This window comes from Mycteria americana, chromosome 3, assembly GCF_035582795.1.
Source record: "Mycteria americana isolate JAX WOST 10 ecotype Jacksonville Zoo and Gardens chromosome 3, USCA_MyAme_1.0, whole genome shotgun sequence".
NCBI classification, from domain to species: domain Eukaryota; kingdom Metazoa; phylum Chordata; class Aves; order Ciconiiformes; family Ciconiidae; genus Mycteria; species Mycteria americana.
This window is the reverse complement of record NC_134367.1, coordinates 99,150,241-99,172,633: the sequence shown is the minus strand read 5'-3', so window position 1 is coordinate 99,172,633 and position 22,393 is coordinate 99,150,241. Positions and strand designations below refer to the sequence as shown.

The 22,393-nt window shown below is 38.0% G+C and overlaps 1 protein-coding gene across 5 annotated transcripts in view; it reads right to left on the bottom strand.

The window, feature by feature from the left end:
• Positions 1-22,393, bottom strand: part of SRBD1 (S1 RNA binding domain 1) — a 134,513-nt gene that overhangs the window by 63,273 nt on the left and 48,847 nt on the right. For all 5 annotated transcript variants that reach the window (XM_075496260.1, XM_075496264.1, XM_075496262.1 and 2 more), the window contains one exon: positions 5,293-5,384. In XM_075496260.1, coding sequence (XP_075352375.1) covers positions 5,293-5,384 — 92 coding nt within the window. The remainder of the gene's footprint in view (positions 1-5,292; positions 5,385-22,393) is intronic.

Here is a 22,393-nt window from a genome sequence, read left to right as displayed (position 1 = left end):
ATTGCTTTCTCAACTGGGTGACACAACTATGTGGTCTTGACAGAGAACCCTAGGCCCTTCATGTCTGAGAGGAAAATGAGCATTTCTTGGAGTTGCTGCATTAGATAAGCCCAAATATGTTGCTCCTGTTTCAGGATCTGAACACAGAATTGGAAATTAAAAACCATATGCATATGATTGCATTAAGGTATGGAAATAAACAGGAGAGGCCTAGTGTGAGATCTCCTCTAACAAATGATTACACAAATGTGATGTCTGAAAAGACGTAACCCCCTTTCCCACCTCATCCTGTGTTTAAAGAACTCTACATATTCAGGTTTGTCTGCGTTTTTATAAATCAATGCAATGAAGCGCATTAGGTTCTTATTTTGCTTTTTAAATACTGAAATAAAGAAGAGATTGCTTATTTGTTAGAGCAGTCATCTCAAAATGAAAGGCAATTCATCAATTTAATGAAATGAAGGCATTTCTCATTTAATATAACTGAGCGTATATCGAAACCAGGGTAAAATCCCAGCATGACTACTGCCTCATAGTGATTCTCCACTATCAGGCCACTATTTCACCAGAATTCAGTAGTTTCCTCTGGTTCTTAGAGTTATTAAGCGACATTTATTTCATCATGGTATCCACTTCAAGAAGTGGAGAGGCGGCAGAAGAAGAAAATCCTGATGTGAGCACATGCCAAACAATTGGTGCATCCTTTATCCTCCTTGTACTAAGGGCATCAACAAAACCACCACCAGCTGACCATACCTTAAAGTTTGCAGGCATCCAGGAAGTACAGAAATTCCATATTTCTGTGTGGCAATCCTTCAACACGAGTCATATGTGCTTACACTTTCTATATACTTCACCTGTCCCTCCACAGTCTTCCCATTTTGTCTAGCCAAACTTGTTCAAGCCAAGAAGCACTTGCAACAACAAGGAACAGTAGAAGTGGAGAAGCACTATCTGAGAGAAAATACAGAAAGCGTGGCAGTGCCTACGCACCGACACCTGCAGACACTCATTTTATTTCTCATCCCAGAAGCCTCATTTTCATTAGGAATACAGGTTCTGCACAACAAAATAAACCCTTGGGCAAAACTATATAGGACAGGATGGATGTAAAACAAAGGATAACAACCTTTGGAAAACCATTTAATTCCAGAGTTCACAGGCCCAGTAACAGCAACCAAAAACAGGTCGACATTGATTGTCACAGAGTGTGTCGTTTGAGGGAGGAATGCTTGTCACCACTGAGTTTAGCTTGTTTTCTTTTACTCATGCAAAGAATACCACATCAAGACAGTCTTCTCAACTGCTCTGATAATGAAAGACAACTAATGGCAAGGAGAATTACTGGTAAACTTGCAAGGCAAAGTAACTGTTCACTGAGCACAGTACTTACAAGTACTGCAAAGGGAAACTTGCATCCAGGCCTTCCATTAAAAAAGGCACAAGCAAATCTCAACCACAGAGACCTAGAGTAATCCAGAAGATCTTATGGACAACTTACAGTGAAAGACCTCTGCCTGAAAGTTGCCATGAATAAAAGTTAACCAAAGGTTAAATATGAAGTGTTACACTGATGGTAGCTCAGGAAAAAAAAAGAAAGAAAAAAAAAAACCAACAAAAGAACAGGACAGCCAAGTAAATATTAATTTAACGGCTTTACGAAAACTCCACCAAATTAAACGTTTGACTTCTTCTCTAAGAAGGTGGCCAGAGGACACATGCCGGGGCAGAAACAGAGCTGCAGTCACCCTCCCAGCCTGGCAGCCCCCTCGCTGCTGTTCCTCTAACTCTAGAGCAGGCGGTCACAAGGCCTTGAGGGGGCACATATTAATAAGCTTCACAAAGGTGATCAACGTTTCCAGCTTGCTAAGCACTCTTTTTATGGTGTCCCTTCTCCCCTACAAAAATTCCCACCGCAAATCTTCAGCCTGTCCTTAGGCACAGCTTTTGGGAAGGAGAATTCAAGGAAACCTTGCATTCCCTTCTCTGTCAGGCTGCAACCCTATTGTAAGTTCCTCCAAAAACCCCTGTTACTGAACTCCAGTGGCTTGTTCTCTAGGCAGAACCCTCCTAATCTGCTGCAGCTGAACTTCCTCAGCCTATCAGGTAGGAAATCCTTTTATTGCTCTGGCCTATAAGCCTCTTATCTCCTAATTCTGTGAGGCTGAGAAATAGCTGTTCTGCTCATTAATCCTACAATGACTGTCAGAAGGGGATATATACCTTCTCACTCTACTCAAACACAAGTAACTAGGTTTCATCAAGTTCTTTACTACTTACTTAGTAGCGTCCCAGTCCACAAGATTTTCTAGGAATTGGAGTAACAGAACAGAAGCTTCTGGACTTCCGTGAAATATTAAAATTTGGTGCTATAAAAATTTAAAATAATCTGGTTCAATGTAAAGAATTGATATTAGGAGCTGATATTGCCTAGTGCCAGAAAGAAGGTAGCCATCTCTGGAGGACAATTCTAAAATTGGAGAAACCCTATTCCATTCTCTGCACTGTAGATACCAGCAAATTCTTTAAGAAACAAGCATTATTTTTTTTTTTTCAAGCAAGGGCAATTTTGACTAAAAGTGCTGTATGGATGACTATAAAGACTTTCCACTATAGTTTATACATACACTATTAGTTTATAATGAGACCTTTCTCAATCATTTACTACAAACCCATGTCATCTGTGACCTTCAAAGACAGCTCAAGGGGAAAAAAAAATAACCAGTTGAGTTCTTGGCTTAACTAATATCTTTAATTAGCACCCCCAAGAAATGCTAAAGGTCGTTGGTTTTCCCCCTATATACAACACTCAGCCAAGGAGAAATTAATTAGATAATATTTTTATCAGGATTGGTGTCTTCTATTTCTCTGTATAAAGTGAAAACTTACCACAAACAGTTGCTAAACAGCACTACAAATATGACAGAGATCATATCACAAGCTGTGAAAGTTCTCATATAATATGCATTATTTAATATTTTACATTTATGTACCTGATAGACAAACATAGGCCTACCTGTGTAATTCAAAAAACCCAAAACCCTTCTACAAAGTTTGTGTTGAGAAAAATGTTAAAGTGGCAAACTGCGTTAAGATCACAGATATCTCATGTCAGTTGTACCTTTTATTTTAACTATAAATGTCACACTTCATCATGCAGCTGTCAGCTTCCTTTAATGTACTAAATGCTATCATGTAAGCACGGAACCTGACATGATGTAACACAACAATTAAAATAAAAAGCAAGTCAGCTTTAACACCATGTCACTTTTCTGTTTGCTGCAAATTAAAGGAAAATCAAAAGTACAAAAGTAAAAGCTAGTCAAGAAAAAAAAGTTTGCAAAAAAACCCCAAACATCAGTTAATGTTTCCCTCTAATGTTATGTCACATTTTTATGTTCAGCTTTAAAAAAATGTCCACAGCTTTAGCGCAGCTAATTACAAATTGACACCAAAAGATGTCAAGAAAGTCTAAAACTTCTAGAAAGACTCTATTGTAATAAATATACTTCTAGCTGTCAGTTCCGTAACAGCTGACATCCATGGAACTAAGCAATTATTTTTCACTTTCTATCCTACCCTTTTTCAATTTCTATCTACTCTGTGGTACTGCTGTGGCATGTTAAAATTGCTGATGCTTTTCAAACCAGATGCAACAGCACTTAAGTTATGCCTGAAGCAATTCCTAGTAATAACGGAGAAATTATGAACTCCAGATAATTAATATTGAAATTTGTCATGTATTACAAATTTGATTTTCATTTACTGTATTTGATTCACAATACTAAATAAAAGGATCTGAAATGTCCAAAAATTAACTTTGGAAAAATGGAAAATAATTTACATCTGGAAAAGTATATTGTTAATAATTAGATTTCCTCCTTTTCAGTGTTTTTCTGTTCATTTACACATTTAATATATCAGCAATATAAAAAGCTTTGGCCCAAGGGAAAGTTAGTGGCATGTGTCACAAATACAGAAATGTCACATGCCTAATATTCACTCTGGCCATACCATGACACATTCAAAATCTGTGGCCCAGGGAAGAAATAATCACAATGGAGTTCATTCGCAGACAGGGAGCAAAGAGTCAAGTAAAAAGAAGCTAGAGCCCTGTCCTGCAAAGGGAAGGGCTGATACAGACATTTAAAGAATATTCCTGTAAAAACATTCACTTGAGTTAACACAAATCCCTTTTTCCCCTTTGAGGAAATAAGAGGAAAGGGGAACATGGGGAATCCTAGAAAGTTTTACCCCCAAATACCCCGTAATTCAGAACTGTTTTCTGCTGATCTACTTCTACACCTTCCTGAGGATTTCCAGGCCAGTAACCTGCTAAAGTAACAATAAAATTAAGAACAGTAGCATTTTGGCTGGAAAAGATTTATACATGAGTGTTACTGCATTTTCAAATGTGATTTGATTGCATACGACAGCAAATTGAAGGAAAACCAAGAAAATAAAAAACTAGTGTAGACAAAACCAAATACAAAAAGACACACAAATAAAAATACACAAACGAAGTAATCCAAAATAATCTTAGATCTGCCCTTACAGCTGTCTCCCAATAAACCAAATCTCTGAGTAAAATTTGGACAACAACGAAGCTGCTGGGAATTTGATCTTTAAAGACTACTCTTTTACCAAAGACTGAAAATTATAACAGTGACAGCATTTGTCTATTTCTAAGAATTTGAGCTGTATTATACCTCAGTGACATTTATGCTGAAATAGATAAGTTTTTTAAAAACTAAAACTAAACAGTATTTCTTGAGGACTATATTCAGCTACATGAAGACTTCAAAGTGATCACAGTGAAGGCAAAGAAAGTGCCATTGTCATCCTTCAGGATGAATGCACACCTTAAAACTATCTGTTCTCTTCCTACGGTTTTCCTAGCCCTTAAAATGCTTTATTATTGTTAGAGACATTTGGGTACGTACAAGGGAAAAGAGAAGAGAGATCTAGCTCTTGCGGGCATGGACACGTCCAACTGTGAAAGTTTATGCAATTCATTGGTTATATTAATCCCCATAAATTCTCCTACACCAGCCTATTGAAGGAGTACGTCCACAAGGACATTTACGTTACAGGCCTTAGTAGAAGATGATGTCATTTGCATACCTAGGACTTCAAATGAGAAGTGATGGAAGAAGTAACGTTTAGAAACTAAACATCCAAACCCTTCACTTTTTATACTTTTGTTATACTTAATATTATAAACAATACAGCCTGAGAACTGAGAATTGAGCTCCGTGTTGAAATGGTGATAAAATGAAATACTCTTCATACCTGCGCTTCTTAGGTTAGGGTCTAGGTCTGGCATTTCCTTGGATGCTTCTGGACTGACGCTGTAGATAGATGCTCCTGCTTCGCTGACAATGCTGAAAAATAAATAGCAGATAATCAAAAAACCACACAACTGAACAACATAACTGAAAGACTTAGCAAGTGACTTAATTGAATATTTTGGGTTTTTTTTAAAGTCTCATGTTTTAAAAATATTTTGAATCAACTGAATAAAGTAAGACGGTAGAAAGGAAGAGATCTCCATTTAAGCCAAAACACCCCTCCCTGACCTGCAACATCCATTCTTTTTCAATTCTGGCCCTACTGTAAATACACACTGTGCGTGGTACCAGCCCCTGTAGTAATCTTACAACGGAGAAAATGAACACAAGAAACAAGTGTTACCAGAAGTAAATAGGCAAACCAGCTTCCACAAACAAAACAAAAACCTACCCGACAATTTCATTAAAAACACCGAGATTCTAAAGTCTAACATCAATTAAACTACTACCTGAACCCAAGTCGTGAGTGTGCACACACACTGTCTAAAGCTAACTGCCTAAAATACTCAGAAGAAACCCAACTTGATACAGGCTGAGGCACAGAGCTGCAGCTCGCTTCTCAGCAGCATGTAATATTGTCTTCTCCCCGCTCTCACTGCCATCCCCAAAGAAAAACACGGGCTGCACGTGTTCAGTAACTTAAACTACAGTTCATGTATCTACCGTACACCTCAAACTCCTTCAGTAATGATGATAAACTCACCAATTCAAATCGCAACACATAATTAAAAAACCCTCGAGTGCCCTAGTTCCACTCAAGAGAAAACGGCAATCAAGTATTCACAGAGTAAGTTTATTTTCAGCTGTGAAATTTTGACACCACTGCATCAACAGTATATTTCTTCAAATAACTTCACCAGAACTTGAATTTCAGGCTGCTAATTAAGGCATCGTGCAGCTACTGCACTGGCAAGGAATACTGTCAGTTTCAGAACTATTTTTACTTTTACTATTCCACTCTTAGAATAAGGAGGGAAACCACAGCCCTTAAGAACCAGACCTTTCAATAAAAACCATAACTTTGCTTTATATTGGTTTAAAATTAGACGATACATTTCCCCTCTAAGAACATTTAGCAGGTCAATGTTTTAAATAATGAAACTGATACCTAGAAGCCCCTCCCTTTAGAAAAAACTGGAGAATAGCCCAAGAGATAAAACACCTTCCCATTCAATGTTCCAAGCATGTTAACAGTAAATAGTGTAAAACGCAGATATAAGAATTTCTTACTGTTGTTTTTACCAATTTTTTTTTTTCCCCTCCCAATCAAAACTGGAATTTGGTAGAGTGCTGTACACACAAGTCAGATTTTATAGTTATTCAAAACTCAAAAGAACCTTTCAATATTACAGACAGACTGGATCTTTCAATAAATACAGAGAATAAAATCCTGTTCTCTTTTGCATTAGCATAACTCCAGACCCATTCAAACAACCGGTTTAACAGAGCAAAAAATTGCTCAGATCAGCTGAACAAGGCAAATGAAAATGAAACTATTTACATGATCTTTTAAAAAGATTCAGTATTATGGGCATTCCTTCACTATAAATGACATTCAGAAAACAGTCCCATAGGAGAGTTCAGAAATATGGTCATATCACAAAAACCTAACTGCTGAAAAATGAAGATGTTGACAGACGCCTCATCAAACTGATTTTTCTGATGAACGGGTAGTTTAAAGAACAATGCAGCAGAATGTATTTCTTAATCTGTTCACACCTTATAAAAGCAGCATCTGGCAAGCACTCCCTTTTTGGAAATTGCTTCCAAAAAACCACACACGTTAGCACATACTTCTAATAGATTTAACTAATCGCTCTTCAATCTCTTTGTATTCTAACAGATCCAAAAGTTAACCTCTCATGCAATTTCTCAATTTAAATACATTGATATTACATTTTGATTAAAAAAAAATTTAAAAATTAGTGTTTTGCACATGTTTTTACAGTGCTGTACTATAAACTGTATTACTACATGCAGCTTATTGCTTGATCCCTCTCGGTATTTTGTGCAGTGAAAAAACCAACGTGGCACGGATGGGAATTTTAACACACAACATTTTATTGATTCTCATTAATGCTACACTGACAATTTTCAGAAGTGAGAGGAACGCAATAATACTATCATTCTATGGTAGTAAGTCACTTGTGCCAAATTTTAAGGTAGGTAGTACAAAAACTCCTTGCTAAAATGAGTAAATAAAATTCAACTCAGGATGGAAGAAAGAAGCATTTGAAAAGAGCACATTTCCTCTCCTCAAGTGCAAGAAGATTTATACACCGGGGGGAGGAGGAGGGAGGGAAGCCAAGTAAAAATTTATCTCAAGCAGCAAAACAAGATATAAAAAGCACTTTCAGAAGCAGCATACACTGGATATTTGACATCCACTCTGATACGGTTTTGTATACGCATGCAGTTATTCTATGAAATATTTGGTGTAGCAGACTCGGAAAAGGGGGGGGAGAATTTCTGCTTACGCAGAACCCCATAACCGCTGTGCCTAAGACAGTAAAACCCAGACGGTAAATAAATTTGTTACCCAGAGTAAATGCATAGGGCCACAAACTCCAAAGCAACCATCCTCTGGTGCGTTCAACCATAGTCAACCAAGATTTTACAGACCTCTTAGTGGCTGTCATGTGGTTTTATTTAGTTTGTTTTCAACTACAGTGAGGTGGTTACTAATGTGACACTGGCACATACAATGCTAAAACATTTAGCTTGGTCACAATACTAAGATTACAAGCAAAATAGGTTTGGGGATTTTTGTTTGCAGTTGTTCTGGATTTTGCTTTCTGACTAGACAAGAGACAGTCACTTTGGTTTAGAGACATTTTGTGGTTTTCTGTTTTGGTTTGGGTTTTTTTTTTTTAATTCTAATACTCCTCTTTAAAAGGGTGATGATATATAGCATAATTTATGCCAATTTGATGTTGTAAAATGCTCTGCATCATGCTTTCAAAGAATATATATATTTTATGTCAGGGCACATTAAGACAAAACCAAACCTGCTCAAATCAGTAGGCCATAGAAATTTACTACAAACTACTGCGGTCCACACTGTTCTCTAACCTCCCCCACTCCCCTTTTTTTTTTAAAGGATACAATTTTCAAGAGAGTCAGAAGAAAACCCTCATAAGAGTTGGTAAAAACTGTATGTAAAAATCTGTATATATTGAGAACTAGAATTTGTTTCTACTTTGACTTTTTAAGCTACATAATGCATTAAAAAAAAAAAACTAGACCCCCACCCCCTCCTTATTTCTGTGCATTCCTGAAGGGGAAAGATTCTTGCACTGCCCAAAATCTTAACAGTTAAAACAACGTTGTTAAAAAGTTATTTCACTATTTGAAGTCAAAATGTAGTAGGTAAATAAGCAAGTGGTTATGATAGGATATGCTTATAATACATGAATGGACAAGTTTCATAAACTGCTCTCTGAATTAACAAAAAAGCAGGTCAAATATCTGGGACTATTCCTCCATACTGTCTGCTTCCCACATTATCCATCCTACAGACAGAAATTTTTTTCCCCTTAGCGTCCATATCCAACTTTTTAAAATTAAAAGTGCCCAAACCACAGAGCCACGACACAATATTTCTATTTACTCTTTTTAATTGTACAAACAGGCTTGTTGCATAGAAAGTAAGTTTTCGTACACTGCACCCGTCTCATTCACATTTGGTAAGACACATTTGAAGTACTGGTAAACCACCATTAAATCTATTCCACTAGCACCACCTGGTGGTCCCTCAGCTGCATGCGAGAGACCATGCCTGCTGTCTTCTAAACACTTTAAGGAGCCTTTTAACATTTACTAGAGCAAGTTATTTTCTTAGTCAGATTAAGTAAACATTACATATTTGGTGTGAAAAGATTATCATCTGAAGACTCGTTCAAAACATTCAGATTTTCAATCTCTTAATTTTTACAGGAAAAAAAGCCTTTTTGTAAGAGGTTAAAAAAAATCTAAGAATACTAACTTTTTTTTAAAAATTCAAAGCTATTATATACCTACAAAAATGCATAATGGTAAAGATTACATGTAACAAACTAGAGTTACCAACGGTTGTTTAACTCTATTATAATTTCATGCACATGCATGTAATGGCACATTTTTTAAAACTTACTAGGTTCTTAGGTAGTAAGTTTTCACTGAAAACCTTTTCAAAACTATGTGCAAAAATCTACAGTAAGTATAACAAAAAAGATATATCAAGCTAGAGGCTTCTAGGGTTGAAGATGGATGCAGCTTCCTGATGTTTTCATGAACCTTACCAACATTTCAGACTATTTCATTACATTGAAGTCATTTCCCCACAGTCAAATGCAACACTGGATTAATAAAGTACAGAGAGATAAAAAGTAACTTTATCCAACTTTACATAACTTACTGTTCCTACAATCTCCAAAACCCTGACTGACAACTTGAAGCCTTTAAAATAATATTTTAAGAAACAATACCAGTACAAAGAAGAGACCAGTGTTAATACTTGGAAGAAAATTGTGGTCACTCTAAAAGCAAAGGGTATGTCAAGCTCAAAATGGGCCGTTTTTAATATTTGGTCATGAAATGATGATCTGCCAAAATATAACTCCCTTTCCAATCAAAATTTAGTGATTGTGGTTAACTCCTCTAACCCAACGTTTTACATATTAACTGATAAATATATTCTTCACAAGCTTGTGGCAATAAAGGCTAGAGGCTCCTACAAAGGGCAGAAGCCTAGAAGGGTCAAAGGATTATTCAGTGTTACTTACTAAAATAACTGGCTTAAGAATTACCGAGGACAGAAAAACTAAATGAAATAAAATGACCAACTATTTGCTAGAAAAGAATGTTACATGTAGAAGATCGATTGGAATGCTACAAGCTTTAACTATGTTGATAAAAACAAACTGAGAAGGGGCAGGGAAGACTGTATTGAGTACAGGCTCCAAAGAAGATTGGGCTATTTAATGAATGAGAAATCCATTGGGCCTTACTGAAAACAGAAATCACAACGAGCTCCAGAAGAGCCTAAAACCAAAAATAGTTGAGAGCTATGGAAGTACTAGAGAAATAAGATGTCCATGTCTGTTCTTATATGTCTCCCTACGTATCCATTTTTGGCGACTAATGAAAAACACCTAGGGGAGGTCAAAGCAGCTCTTCATATGAAACAGCAATAATCCCTTTATTTGCAGTTTGACTGGTATCTTGCTCTTTCCTCTTCTGTCAAGCAGGAGAGCACCCATGGCAGAACTGACTTTGACAGCCCCTCCAACTCCTCCTCGTCATTAACAACAGCAAGCTGCAGATTTCTTGCTGTCATGGGCAGAGTTACCTGCTGTTCCCAGGGTCTCACGTTCGGATACATGAGCACTCCAGTCCCTACGTGCTGTGCACAGCGCAGTTCCTTCTGCTGGGGAGGTGATGAATACGGCTGACTGGAGACTGCAGTTCAGTGCAGGCTGAGCGAGATGTTGTGATTTATTCAGCCACACATGCTCTGCCACAGGAACAATAGGATATCAGGCTTGACAGACCCTGGCTCTGACACAGCCAAGCCCTTACTTTTTTTTCTTATGAGGAACATATGTCATGCAAGTGCAAGATAAAAAGGTTCTGGTATATACTCAATAATGTATTCAAAGAATAAAAAGCCTGAAATGCCAGGTTGGATGGGGCTTTGAGCAACCTGGTCTAGGGGAAAGCGTCCCTGCCCATGGCAGGATGGTTGGAACTAGATGATCTTTAAGGCCCCTTCCAACCCAAACCATTCTATGATTCTATGAAAAGATTTTTAAAAGCCTGTTCATTCTGACAGATGAGATGAAATTCAAAATCTGGTCTTTCCCCCACTTCCAATGAGCTAGTGGTATGACAAAGGCAGATGTTAGGATCATGAAAAAAGATTATACTACAAAGCGATCATTATTCAACAGAATTAAGCCAAAGCCCATACAATTCATCTGTGCTTTTAAATAATCTAAAGATTTAGCTTTAAATTTTAACAATATATAGAACTCAGGACATAGTCCAGTATTAAATACATTTTCCAATGACAAAATATACTGTTAGATAGCAAAGGAATTTTCATCACATTTCCATTGCTTCATTCAAAACTTTTAGTTACTACATACTACACAAGTTTGCTTATGTGGAAGTCCACCTTTCAAAATCAGTCACATTAGACAAAAAGTGTTATAGTCTTTTGCAAAAATATTACAGAAAAGTTCATAGTGACTCGTAGTGAAGCCATTCAATTAGATGGGGGGAGAGGGAGGAACAAGTTTTAAAGAACAGTTCCTGCTCAGAAGCTCCCCAGCACACAAGAAGTTAAGCCCGCAAAGTGTCTTCAGACAGCGCATCAAATGATAAGCCATGATACAGACCCTGCATTGTTGCTCAGCCACATTCTGTAAGTTTCCATAGAAAATATTAGGTGAAATTCTGCTTACAACCAGTGTTTTGAATTCAAAACAAAAAAGTCTGTAAATGTGTCTACCCATGTATGAATGAGTTCACTCGGTATTTCACAAAGTTTACCAGAAATTATACCACACAAAGAAGAAAGCAATCTTGTCCTGATCAACTCAATCGACTTTTTAAAGCAAAAATTATTAAATTGTTTCAAACCAGGAACTCTGTCATGCAGCAAATTACAACACAGAACAACAGTACGTCTTGCAGTCACAAACCCTACTTTTGAAACAGCTTGCTGACCCTACAGCAGGGACAATAAATAAGCACCTTATAAAGCAGCTTCTGAAATGACAGAATTTCAAGGCAACCATCCTTGCATTAAGGATTCTTTCTCTCCTGTTCAGACACAAATGATATTTAGTGCCAGTCAAGTTGATGGCTTTCCTGGTAGACAGCGTAGATCTTTAGAACCTACTGAAAAGAAAAGAATTAGGCCTGTTTCTATCAGAGTTTGGCAAGATAATCTAATCACATTTGTATCGTTGCTTCAAATCATTAATAGTGACTTATCTTAAAATAACATTAAGTCTTAGAACAATATTTGATTTTCTTTTTTCCAGTATGCTCATGCAGAACTAAACTTCGCTACAGAACTGAAGTATGCACTTTCAGATGAACAACAATATGCAGAAGAAAAATTTAATGGTTTGAAATACCAAATTAGTCTTTCAGCATCAGATAAAATGCACGAGTTCCTCAATGTCTGTTTTATAAAAAATTAAAAGGAATACAAGAAATCAAAGCCAGTTTAACTAAAGAGACCTGCATCCAAATCTCAGAAGAAATGTATGACAAAGACTGAAACATTAGTAAGTATATTAAAAAATACAGTTATTGAAATAGTAGCCTTCAAGTATTACCCACTCCCCTGCAAGCTGGGAAATATTAGGCCTAACAAAGCCCAACATTTTCAACTTTCACTGCTTTGGAGCGTAAAAGAGGGCTGCATGTTGATTTTACATTCTAAGAGCATTTTGACTGTAATCAAACATAATAAAAGGATATTTCAAACATAAGGACAACTATGTTCTGAGACACGCAACCTGATTGCCTATTTGTTTGCACAAAAGAGGTTTCAAGAATATAGGAGGAGCAATTGTAGCATAGGATCTAAAAAGGTTCTCCCCTTTAAAAAAGTTACTACTTTGGAAAATGCAGCCCACTTCTACTAACTTCCAGATTTGGATTAATGCAGAAAACATATCCCACAAAATACTTCACTGATTACAGAATCAGAAGAGGTCAAAATTTTCTGATTTTAATCCCTCAACCTTCATTCTCCTCCCTAACAAGAAGTGGTGTGAAATTTCCTGCCATTAGAACAGTCAGACAGTTGCTACTTGCAGCAGAATGAAACAGGTTTGAGAATTATTGCAAGATATAACAATAAGTTACCATGCTTTAATTTCTTCTGTATTAGATATAACTCTATGAACCCCTAAATCAAAAACCACTTACTGTACTACACTAATAAAACTAACCGGATAGCTATGGCCTGCAATCCTTTATTCATCTGTGTATGAACCACGTCCTCAGCACATCCCTGCAAAGGGAAGAAAGATCAGATATCTGTCTTCATCTTGTCTGAAAACGATGACATTTTTCAGTAAGAAAAGGGTCCAAATGGCAGGTGTCAAAGAGCTTTAGCTTCACACGTGGTGCTAGGAGGCAGAAAAAACAACAGTAGCGTGTGGCCATGTCAGAGCTGCACAGAAGCTGCCGTACAAGTGCATATCTGAAAAGAGCAAACCTCATAGCCTGTTAAATCAATCTAGTGCCAGATGCTGTTATCGGAACAAAACTGGTGCTGCGGATTCATCCCCAGAAGAAATACACGTCCCATGTCTGCAGTGAAAAGCGAAAGACCTAGGGTGGCGTGTCTCAAGACTGAAGGTGACAGCCACCTGTGACTGCCCCCACCGCTTTCATTGACAGTTTCAGAAAACAGGTCCTGTCATTGCTCATAAAGCAGTTGGAGTTGAAGCTCCCTTCTGCTCTTGCAGAGAGCTTTAAAATCTGAACTCCTGGTCCAAAATCTACTTCCAAGTTAACCATCCAACAAAAAAGCAGTTAAGTCATGTATTTTTTACTTTAAACGCTGTAGTATAGTAGGAACGTCAGAGAGAATATAACTACTGCTCTACTCCCCGTTGCAACAACGTCATGAAGAGAAATCGTGGCAATATGGATAACATTGCAGAATACAATATTACCTTAGCGTAAGAAGACAAGTTTAAAAAAAAAAAAAAGCACGTTTTATGTGATTAGAAATATGATAGTATTCAAGTAATTCTAAGCAGAAATAATGATAATTAAACATATTCAAATACGTTTAAAAGTTACCTATCAATAGACAATTAACATTAACATAAGACCAAAGGAAAGACAGTAAAAAAGGCTTCAGGACTGACATAAGAAATGAAAATCCTAGAGTCTACTTTCAAAAATAAAATAGGCATGAAAATGGGTATGGTCAAGACCACTCCTGCCAACACTCACACAGTTTTACACAACTAAATTATCCCAATGACCTCAGAAGAACAAACCATATATACAACAGAGAAAAATATAGCCAAACACTGACAAGATTTTACCTAACCTCTTTTTACCCACTGGGAGGGGGCACAGGGAGACCAAGACACACAACCGATTTTGGCAGTCATGCTTCAAAAAGAAGAGAAACACTAGGTGACATTAAACGCTCACATTTCATATTTATAGAGACTCTCGAAATGAAATTGCCTAGATGCATACATTAAAAACATAGCACGGTCCAAAAAGAGGATGACGCTGCTCCCCCAAAAGCCTAGCAAAACCATTCCATGCTGAAGAACTCAATGAGCAGCCGTACGCAGCCCGTGCCCCTCCCAGTTCTCAAGAGCTTGGTGAAGCCAACAAGCCCAACACACCACCACGAAACACAGCAGACCTAAGCAAGCTGCAAGTCCCAGAGCAGAAGGCCATCAGCAACGCTGTCCTGCCAGCAGCTCCTTCTCAGCTCAGCCAAGCAGAAACCCCTGCAGTGGTAGCACATGGGGAAAGCTGGTGTTTCATCCAGCCCGTCGCCAGCCGCGCAGGATCTTGCAAGAGGTAAGGCCCTTCCCGGCTGCTTTTAGAAACAGTAGAGACAAAGGGTAAACCCTGGAACTGGGCAGTTCATGTTCATGCATAGTTATTCAAGTTGGAGCATTATAAAGCACCAAGAACTAAGGTTTTGGAAACAAATAAGGACTTTTTTTTAAAAAAAGATTCCTGCCTATAAAGCAATACGTAGACTTTGCTAGTACCTTCTGTATTTGGTGTTGTCACCAGCAGTTTATAACCGGGGAAACTGACGCCTGCCTAAAGTCTGTCTAATTTTCAAAATTTCCCTATTGCACGCAGCGTCCTACCACACCACCATTCTCCTGTGGGACACCGGACATTTAAGATACCAATGATCCATTAAGGAGAGTCCATCGGGTTCTCCAGTGAATACAGACCTCTCAACCAGTTCATTCATCAGCAAACTTCATAGAGCATTCAGATTTAGTCAAATAAAAATTGTATCAAGAAGTGTCACATGCGAACAGTCAGTTTGAAATTACCTAGAAAGGCTACAAGAACATGCTAATTCAGTTGCTATAATTGCTCTCAGGAATCACTTTTAACTGGTAAAACAGGCAACACAGATGCAGCAACTGCTGTGGCTAAAACACAGTTAGTTATGCCAAACCAAAGGCTGGAGCTTAGAGTCACATTAACTCTCATGGAGACTTTGTCCCCAGAGTGGAGCATAACTGGACAAGACCACAACATATGGAGCAAAATGCCTCTTGGGGAACGGCACCTCCAGCAACTGTCATTTCCTTTAATGCTCACGCTGGGCAGTCGGGAGGCAGCCCGGCCAGCGCTGCCGTGCCGCCTCCGCAGCCTGGTTCATGCAGAATTCTGACCTGTAGCTTTGGCTCGAGTTAGGCTTTATTCTATTTGGTTTTCCCCCCCTTTTCTACAGTATCATTGATCTTAGTACTTGATCTCTCCTTAGCAAGCTACCCTCTCCCCGGCACAAATCCACGAGGGAAGGCTGGAGTCAACTATACCCCTTCAATTAGGGCTGAGCCATGCAGTGTAGACTCTGCACGGTGTGAGGGAATCACTGATGCCCTTGCGCTGCTCCTCCCTCTTCCCTCCCCATCCCTCGTAACATCTAGGCTGTATCTGACAACATCATATTAAATATTTTTAAACTACAGACACTTCCTGGCACAGCTTGCTGAACTCTGAAGTACCAAGGTTTTCCATATAGAGAAACTCAAAATAAATTAAGCATTCTGGAATCAGAATGAGTGCTGGCAGGAAAACTTCTTTGAGGTATTAAATACTAAGGAAACGTGTGACCACATCTTTCTAGCCGTGTCATTTCTTCTTACTTTATTTTGATTTGGAATTCACCTAAAAAAGAGAAAAGCTGTCTGCTTTAGTTCACAGAAGATACATTTGCCTCCTGTGTTTATTCTCCAGCTCAACATATTTGAGAAAAATCTTACATAAAGTAAATGGTGCTTCATGCAGATCTGATCAAAATTATATGCTGCTATCTCTCAAAAAAAATTTCTGCAAACTTAATCATGACAGTGCTCTTAGAATTTAAAGTCCCCATTTGTGTTTTTGTTTTGTTTCTTTTTTTTAATACAGAAAAAACCAGTTTGCTTTGACATTTTCCTATACTCTAGTTTATGACTAGTTTATGACTATTCAAAGCTGATGCTGATCAAAAAGTGTTCCATTCTGTCCATCAAGGAAATTGGTTTTCTTCATTGGAAAAAAGGCTGTAAAACTGAGGTACTAGTTTAGTGCTTCCAGAAAAATCTATTAATCACCTATGAAGGAACTGTAGCATTACAGTATAAAAAGTATTATAGCAACAGACAGGAAAAAAACCCCAAGAAAGTTAAGAAAAAGAGTAGGTTACTCATTCTTCAGAAAAAGGTAACATTTTTCATGCAAAACTTAAAAAAAAAAATCAAATGAAGCTTCCTTTACCTTAACAAGTATATTTTAATAGCTTAGTTACTTTCCTCAAACACAGATTTAAAGGTAAGAAGACATACTGTGCTGGTTTTGGCTGAGATAGAGTTGATTTTCTTCATGGTAGCTAGTATGGGGCTATGTTTTGGATTTGTGCTGGAAACAGTGTTGATAACACAGGGATGTTTTCGTTACTGCTGAGCAGTGCTTACACACAGTCAAGGCCTTTTCCGCTTCTCACCCCACCCCACCAGCGAGGAGGCTGGGGGTGCACAAGAAGCTGGGAGGGGACACAGCTGGGACAGCTGACCCCAGCTGACCAAAGGGACATTCCATACCATATGGCATCATGCTCAGCATATAAAGCTGGGGGAAGAAGGAGGACAGGGGAGACATTCCGAGTGATGGCGTTTGTCTTCCCAAGTATCCATTATGCATGATGGAGCCCTGCTTTCCTGGAGATGGCTGAACACCTGCCTGCCCATGGGAAGCAGTGAATGAATTCCTTGTTCTGCTTTGCTTGAATGCATGGCTTTTGCTTTACCTATTAAACTGTCTTTATCTGCATCCATGAGTTTTCTCACTTTTACCCTTCTGATTCTCTATCCCATCCCACCGGGGGGGGAGCGAGCAAGCAGCTGTGTGGAGCTTAGTTGCCGGCTGGGGTTAAACCACAACGCTTACTCAAATGTCTGTAGAGCAACATAAGTAGATTGAGTGCTTTGTTATTAAATTATACAGTTTTCTCTTTTTAGGCCTCTAGGGTTCTTTCATGTCTTCTCTGGTGCTCCTCATTGTCATAGTTTTAAATATTATTATTTTACCGATATATGCAACCGCTGGGCATCTACAGTAAGAAATGCTCATCTAAATCAAAGATATCTCCAAATGAAAGTGAGCTAAACATTAGGTGTATTATTGTTTATCCTTTAACCATTTAAAACAGTGGATACCATCTCATTTTGTATTACAAACAGAAGTATGTATCAACCTCAGTGAAAAAAAACAAATAGAAATAACCACCAAATCCCCACAAACTTGAAATGGATTCATCAATTGCATGTTTTTACAGAAAACAAACTCCTTTAGTAAGACTGTAACCAAAAGGGAGAAAAAACTGACAAAAATAAATACCTGGAATTAGTGAAAAAAAAGTTCAGTTATGTAGTGCTATATTTGTTTTCCCCCTTCTTTAAAAGGGAATAATTTGTTCCCTCAGGTTGTGACAGATCCACACTGGAGACTTTCCATGAGTAATATCAGTAGAACTGGCATAAACATATGCTGAAAGACCACTTCATTTAAAACGTTTTTCATCCAGTTACAAGCACTTAAAAAAATTATTATTCTGGACTGAAATTTCTTATGCTTCATTTCTAACCACTTACTTCTAATTACTTTTAGACTTGAAAAAAAATGCCCAACTATAAAATAGTCTTTTATTTTTAGTTATCCAAATATGAAAGCATAGGATAAGATGGCTTTCTAGTTTTTGAAGATGTATCCTTACATCTAAATCATAAAAACACAGCTAAATTACTTTATGTCCTCCTTTTTACATGACAATTTTCAAAGTGATTCTCCAGTCACAGGTATGTTACACAGTACTTAGATACTCAATCACTTGCAATTCTAGCAATAAAATACCTTAAAATAGCGTAAAGGTTCATTAACACATTTAATACATCTAATTACTTGTGAGTACCATGACAAATATTTTGCAGAAAAAAATCTTGGAACATGCATCTTTTTAATCATGTTAACCCTCTTTTTGATCCCCCATTTTATAATAGGAAAGTCTTAGAAACATTTGAGGAGTTGCGGGTCACAGTTACACAATTTTAAACAAAGGCACTCACGAAAGTAAAACAGTTGACTCATCCTTTTCAAATACAACCATATTGTTTTCTCCAACTGATGATGAAGTTTGCACCAGGAAGTTTATACTCACTTTTTTCTTGGAAGGCAAAAAAAACCACTAATCCATCAACAGCCTAACTTCCACCCAAAACCAAAGCCACAGAATGAACTACTGATGTCCTCCTTCCCCCATTCAAAGCTCTGTTCTCTCTCCCCATCTCATATTACTTCAAAATGAGAGCAAGTTATTTCAAAGCCTTCCTGCCAATTCATATCCGGGCAGCAAGAAAGGAAGATACGCTGGAACTCAATTGAAGAGTCTCCTGGGGAGCGTTACACAGACAGTTCAGATGATCAGAACCTACACCTGTGAATACTGGCACCCTATCATATGGGCAACAGGCATCGACTCCAAACCAACTTCTCTGGATTGGTCATTGAATTCTGATGTCTGGATCCTGGAAGACAAGCCAGCAATGAAGAGTGAGGGTCTTGGAATGATTCTTTCAGGTTTTGGAAACTGTTGAATGTCAGGGAATCACAGCGGTTGAAAGGCACCTCTGGAGATCAGCTAGTCTAACACACTTGCTCAAAGGAGAGACAAGCAAAGCAAGTTGCTCAGGGCTGTGTCCAGTCAGGTTTCAAATATTTCCATGAGTGGAGACTCCAAAACCCACTACATTTTAACAGGAACACTTCGATCCTCTATAACTGAGAACTGAGGTTTTGGTAATATTAAACTGAGGTTCATAATTTCTTTAGCAGCAGTTTAAACATTTAGCACCATGTATACGTTTCAGGAAAGTATATCTCCGCCCTGGAACAGCGTCTGAGAAACAAACGGAGATTTTAAAAGTGAACACTCTTTGTTTTCAAACAGTGTTGCACTGAAAACTCGCTGAACAATCCTAGCTTCCTCAAATGCCATAAGCGAAAAGAAAACCTGAAATTGTTCAGAAATGAAATTAATGGAAATGTGTGCCCTGCGGATTCCTGCAGTAACAGAGAAGGCCCACTTAATTTCAAGTGTCTGATGTTAAACTGTTAAGACTATTCTTGCAGTTCAAAACTAACAGCTGTTACTTAAAGAAAAAAAAACAACCAAAAACCAACACACAAACAAAACACCAACCAATTTGGAGATCAGGTCTATAGAAGAAGAGACAACACAATAGCAAAATAATAATTGTCCATATGAGAGCAAGAGTTCATCTGATAGAGGCTCCACGGCAGCGCAGCAGCGAAGAGCCTGGAGGCACTCTGGCTGACGCAGCCAACTCCTCCAGGGGGTTATGGAGAACATATGCCAGGGTGCGATACGCAGCACCCTTTAACACGGCAGAGCATCTTCCGCCCTCGGGCATACGCTCAGCTCTGCTGGCTAGCGTGGAAGGTGGCAGAGCCAAGCCTCATCCTCAACCTGCCCCTGGTAGACAGGCCAGTACTATCGCTGCCATCAGCATCTCCGTGGCCCCGAGCCAAAGCTGCACGAAGCTCACATTTGTGCACCAACGTCGTCACATACAACAACATGACCGAGGTCTGCATGGGACCATTCCAGGGCTTTTACTGGGCAGGTTATGAGGCTGAGAGCGTTTCTTATATCCACTGCAGAGAAGGGGTAACAAGCTCCTCCACAATTAGCACCAGACGGAAAAGGACAAGGCACAAACATTAAATATTAGCCCCCAGAGAAAGGATAGGCTTCCAAGTCTAAGCATAAATAAAAGTTCAACTAATTCAGATCTAAATTCTATTAAGGAAGTATAGACGTAGATTTCAATATTAAGGGTCTAATTGCCACTTTCCTGCACTTTTTTTTTTGCTACTAATTTATGTGATTGTAGAAAGGAGAATCTAGACCTAAAAAGCCACGTAAATACTTCCAAAATACAAATTTGAAAATTATTTTCTAAAGTTAGCCAAAGACAGGTATGTTCAGAATTCTGTTCAAGAAGTTGAAACATTTTCTTAGAAAATATAAATAAAACCTTAAAATTACTAATACCACAAACTGGCATGTCCTGGATTTGCGTTTAATAAAACCCTAAGAACCAGAACAAACACATTTCACAAGCTCCAAGTCTTAACTTCCTCTGAAGTTCATAAAGGCTCACAACATCGCCATCATCACAAGTACCATGTGATTTATGCAATTTAATTATATCAACTGTGGCACAGTAAAGAGGAAACCCCAAGCTTATATTTTGTCATTAAATCCAATGGAAACTAACTTACAAATGCTTTATAAATAAGGAGTAGACATGAACTTAAACCATACCCACATATTCCATTAAAATTTTGAAATGAGACCTGTTTTAATCATTAAAAGCTTCAACTTGTACTGAGTGCAAAAACTGGTATTTCAGATGACGCAAAGCCAATTTGCATAAAGCATCTCCCCCAAAGTTCACTGCACTAAATATAAATTTTAGTTTATCACAACCAACTATTAACCACAAATTAGCTTGGCTTCATAATGCCGGTATTTAAGGTTGGCCAAAAAGTAATCAACTTTGCACTTTCTGCATTGCATATTAAATAAAATATATGTATACAAAGCATTATAATCAACATTTAATCTGTATCTTTACTTTATAAAAAGCTGGAAGAAATTCCCTACAGACCATAAGACTGAAGAGAATTGCTCTGAATTAGATGCCACCAGTTTTTCATTCTTACTTAGCACCAGAACGACCCTTTATTCACAAATCCGGTCTCAATCAGAAAACATCACTCCTGCTGGTGTCAGAAGTCCAGTAAGCTACAACCTACAGTAACCGCTTTACCAAAAAGAAGCCAGCAAAAAGAAAAACTATTTCCCCTAACTTGCTCTGCTAATAATGATCAGCAGCACGGCCTTTCCAGTGAGCGGTCTTCTCCAGAAAAGCCAGGAGGTCATTAGGCAGTTTCCCCAGGGAGAAAGCTACGACGGAGGAGGCACCGAGCGGCTGTGGACAGGCAGGTAAAGGCAGAGCCAGCCGGGGCCTGCAGGAGCAGGGCAAAACAAGAGGAATAGAGAAGAGGACAGCCTTAAGCATTCCTTTAAAAGGAATTAAGCATTGCTTTCAAAGTCTTTTTGTTGTTGTTGTTAGCTAAAGAAACGGCATATATTAAAAGGATACTGTATCATGATTTCAAAATTATTTCATTTTAAAACATTCAAATTGACAATGTCTCTTTCTATTTACTCTTATAGCAGAAGATTAGAATTAACGTTTCCTTCAGCAGAGAGATAATCACCGAGAAGTAACACAGGAATATCCAGTTTGATTTACTTAAAAATGACAAACTAACTTCTAGAAAATAACTTTAATTAAAAAAAAAATTACAAAGTAACTTTGAGCTGTGATTTTACACTATGAGGAAAAATAGACCAGGAACAAGTAATAAATGCATCACTGATTTTACTGAAAGCCCACTTCCAAAGTATATTTACAGTACACATCGTAACGCTGACAAGAGAATCACCCATGGAAAATGCATGTCTAAACTGTTTCCCTTAAACATTTATGTCAAATTCAAATGTCAAAATGTATTTTATCCAAATGTTAGTTCTAGTTCAACCCAACAAAAGAACTGAACAGGCAGTAGGCATGTTGCCTTAGCTGCCAAAGATGTTTAACAAAATACAAAAATTAATTAGGTTTGAGAGAGGAGTTTTATATGAAAAGCCAATTTAATATTAGCAATAACTATAA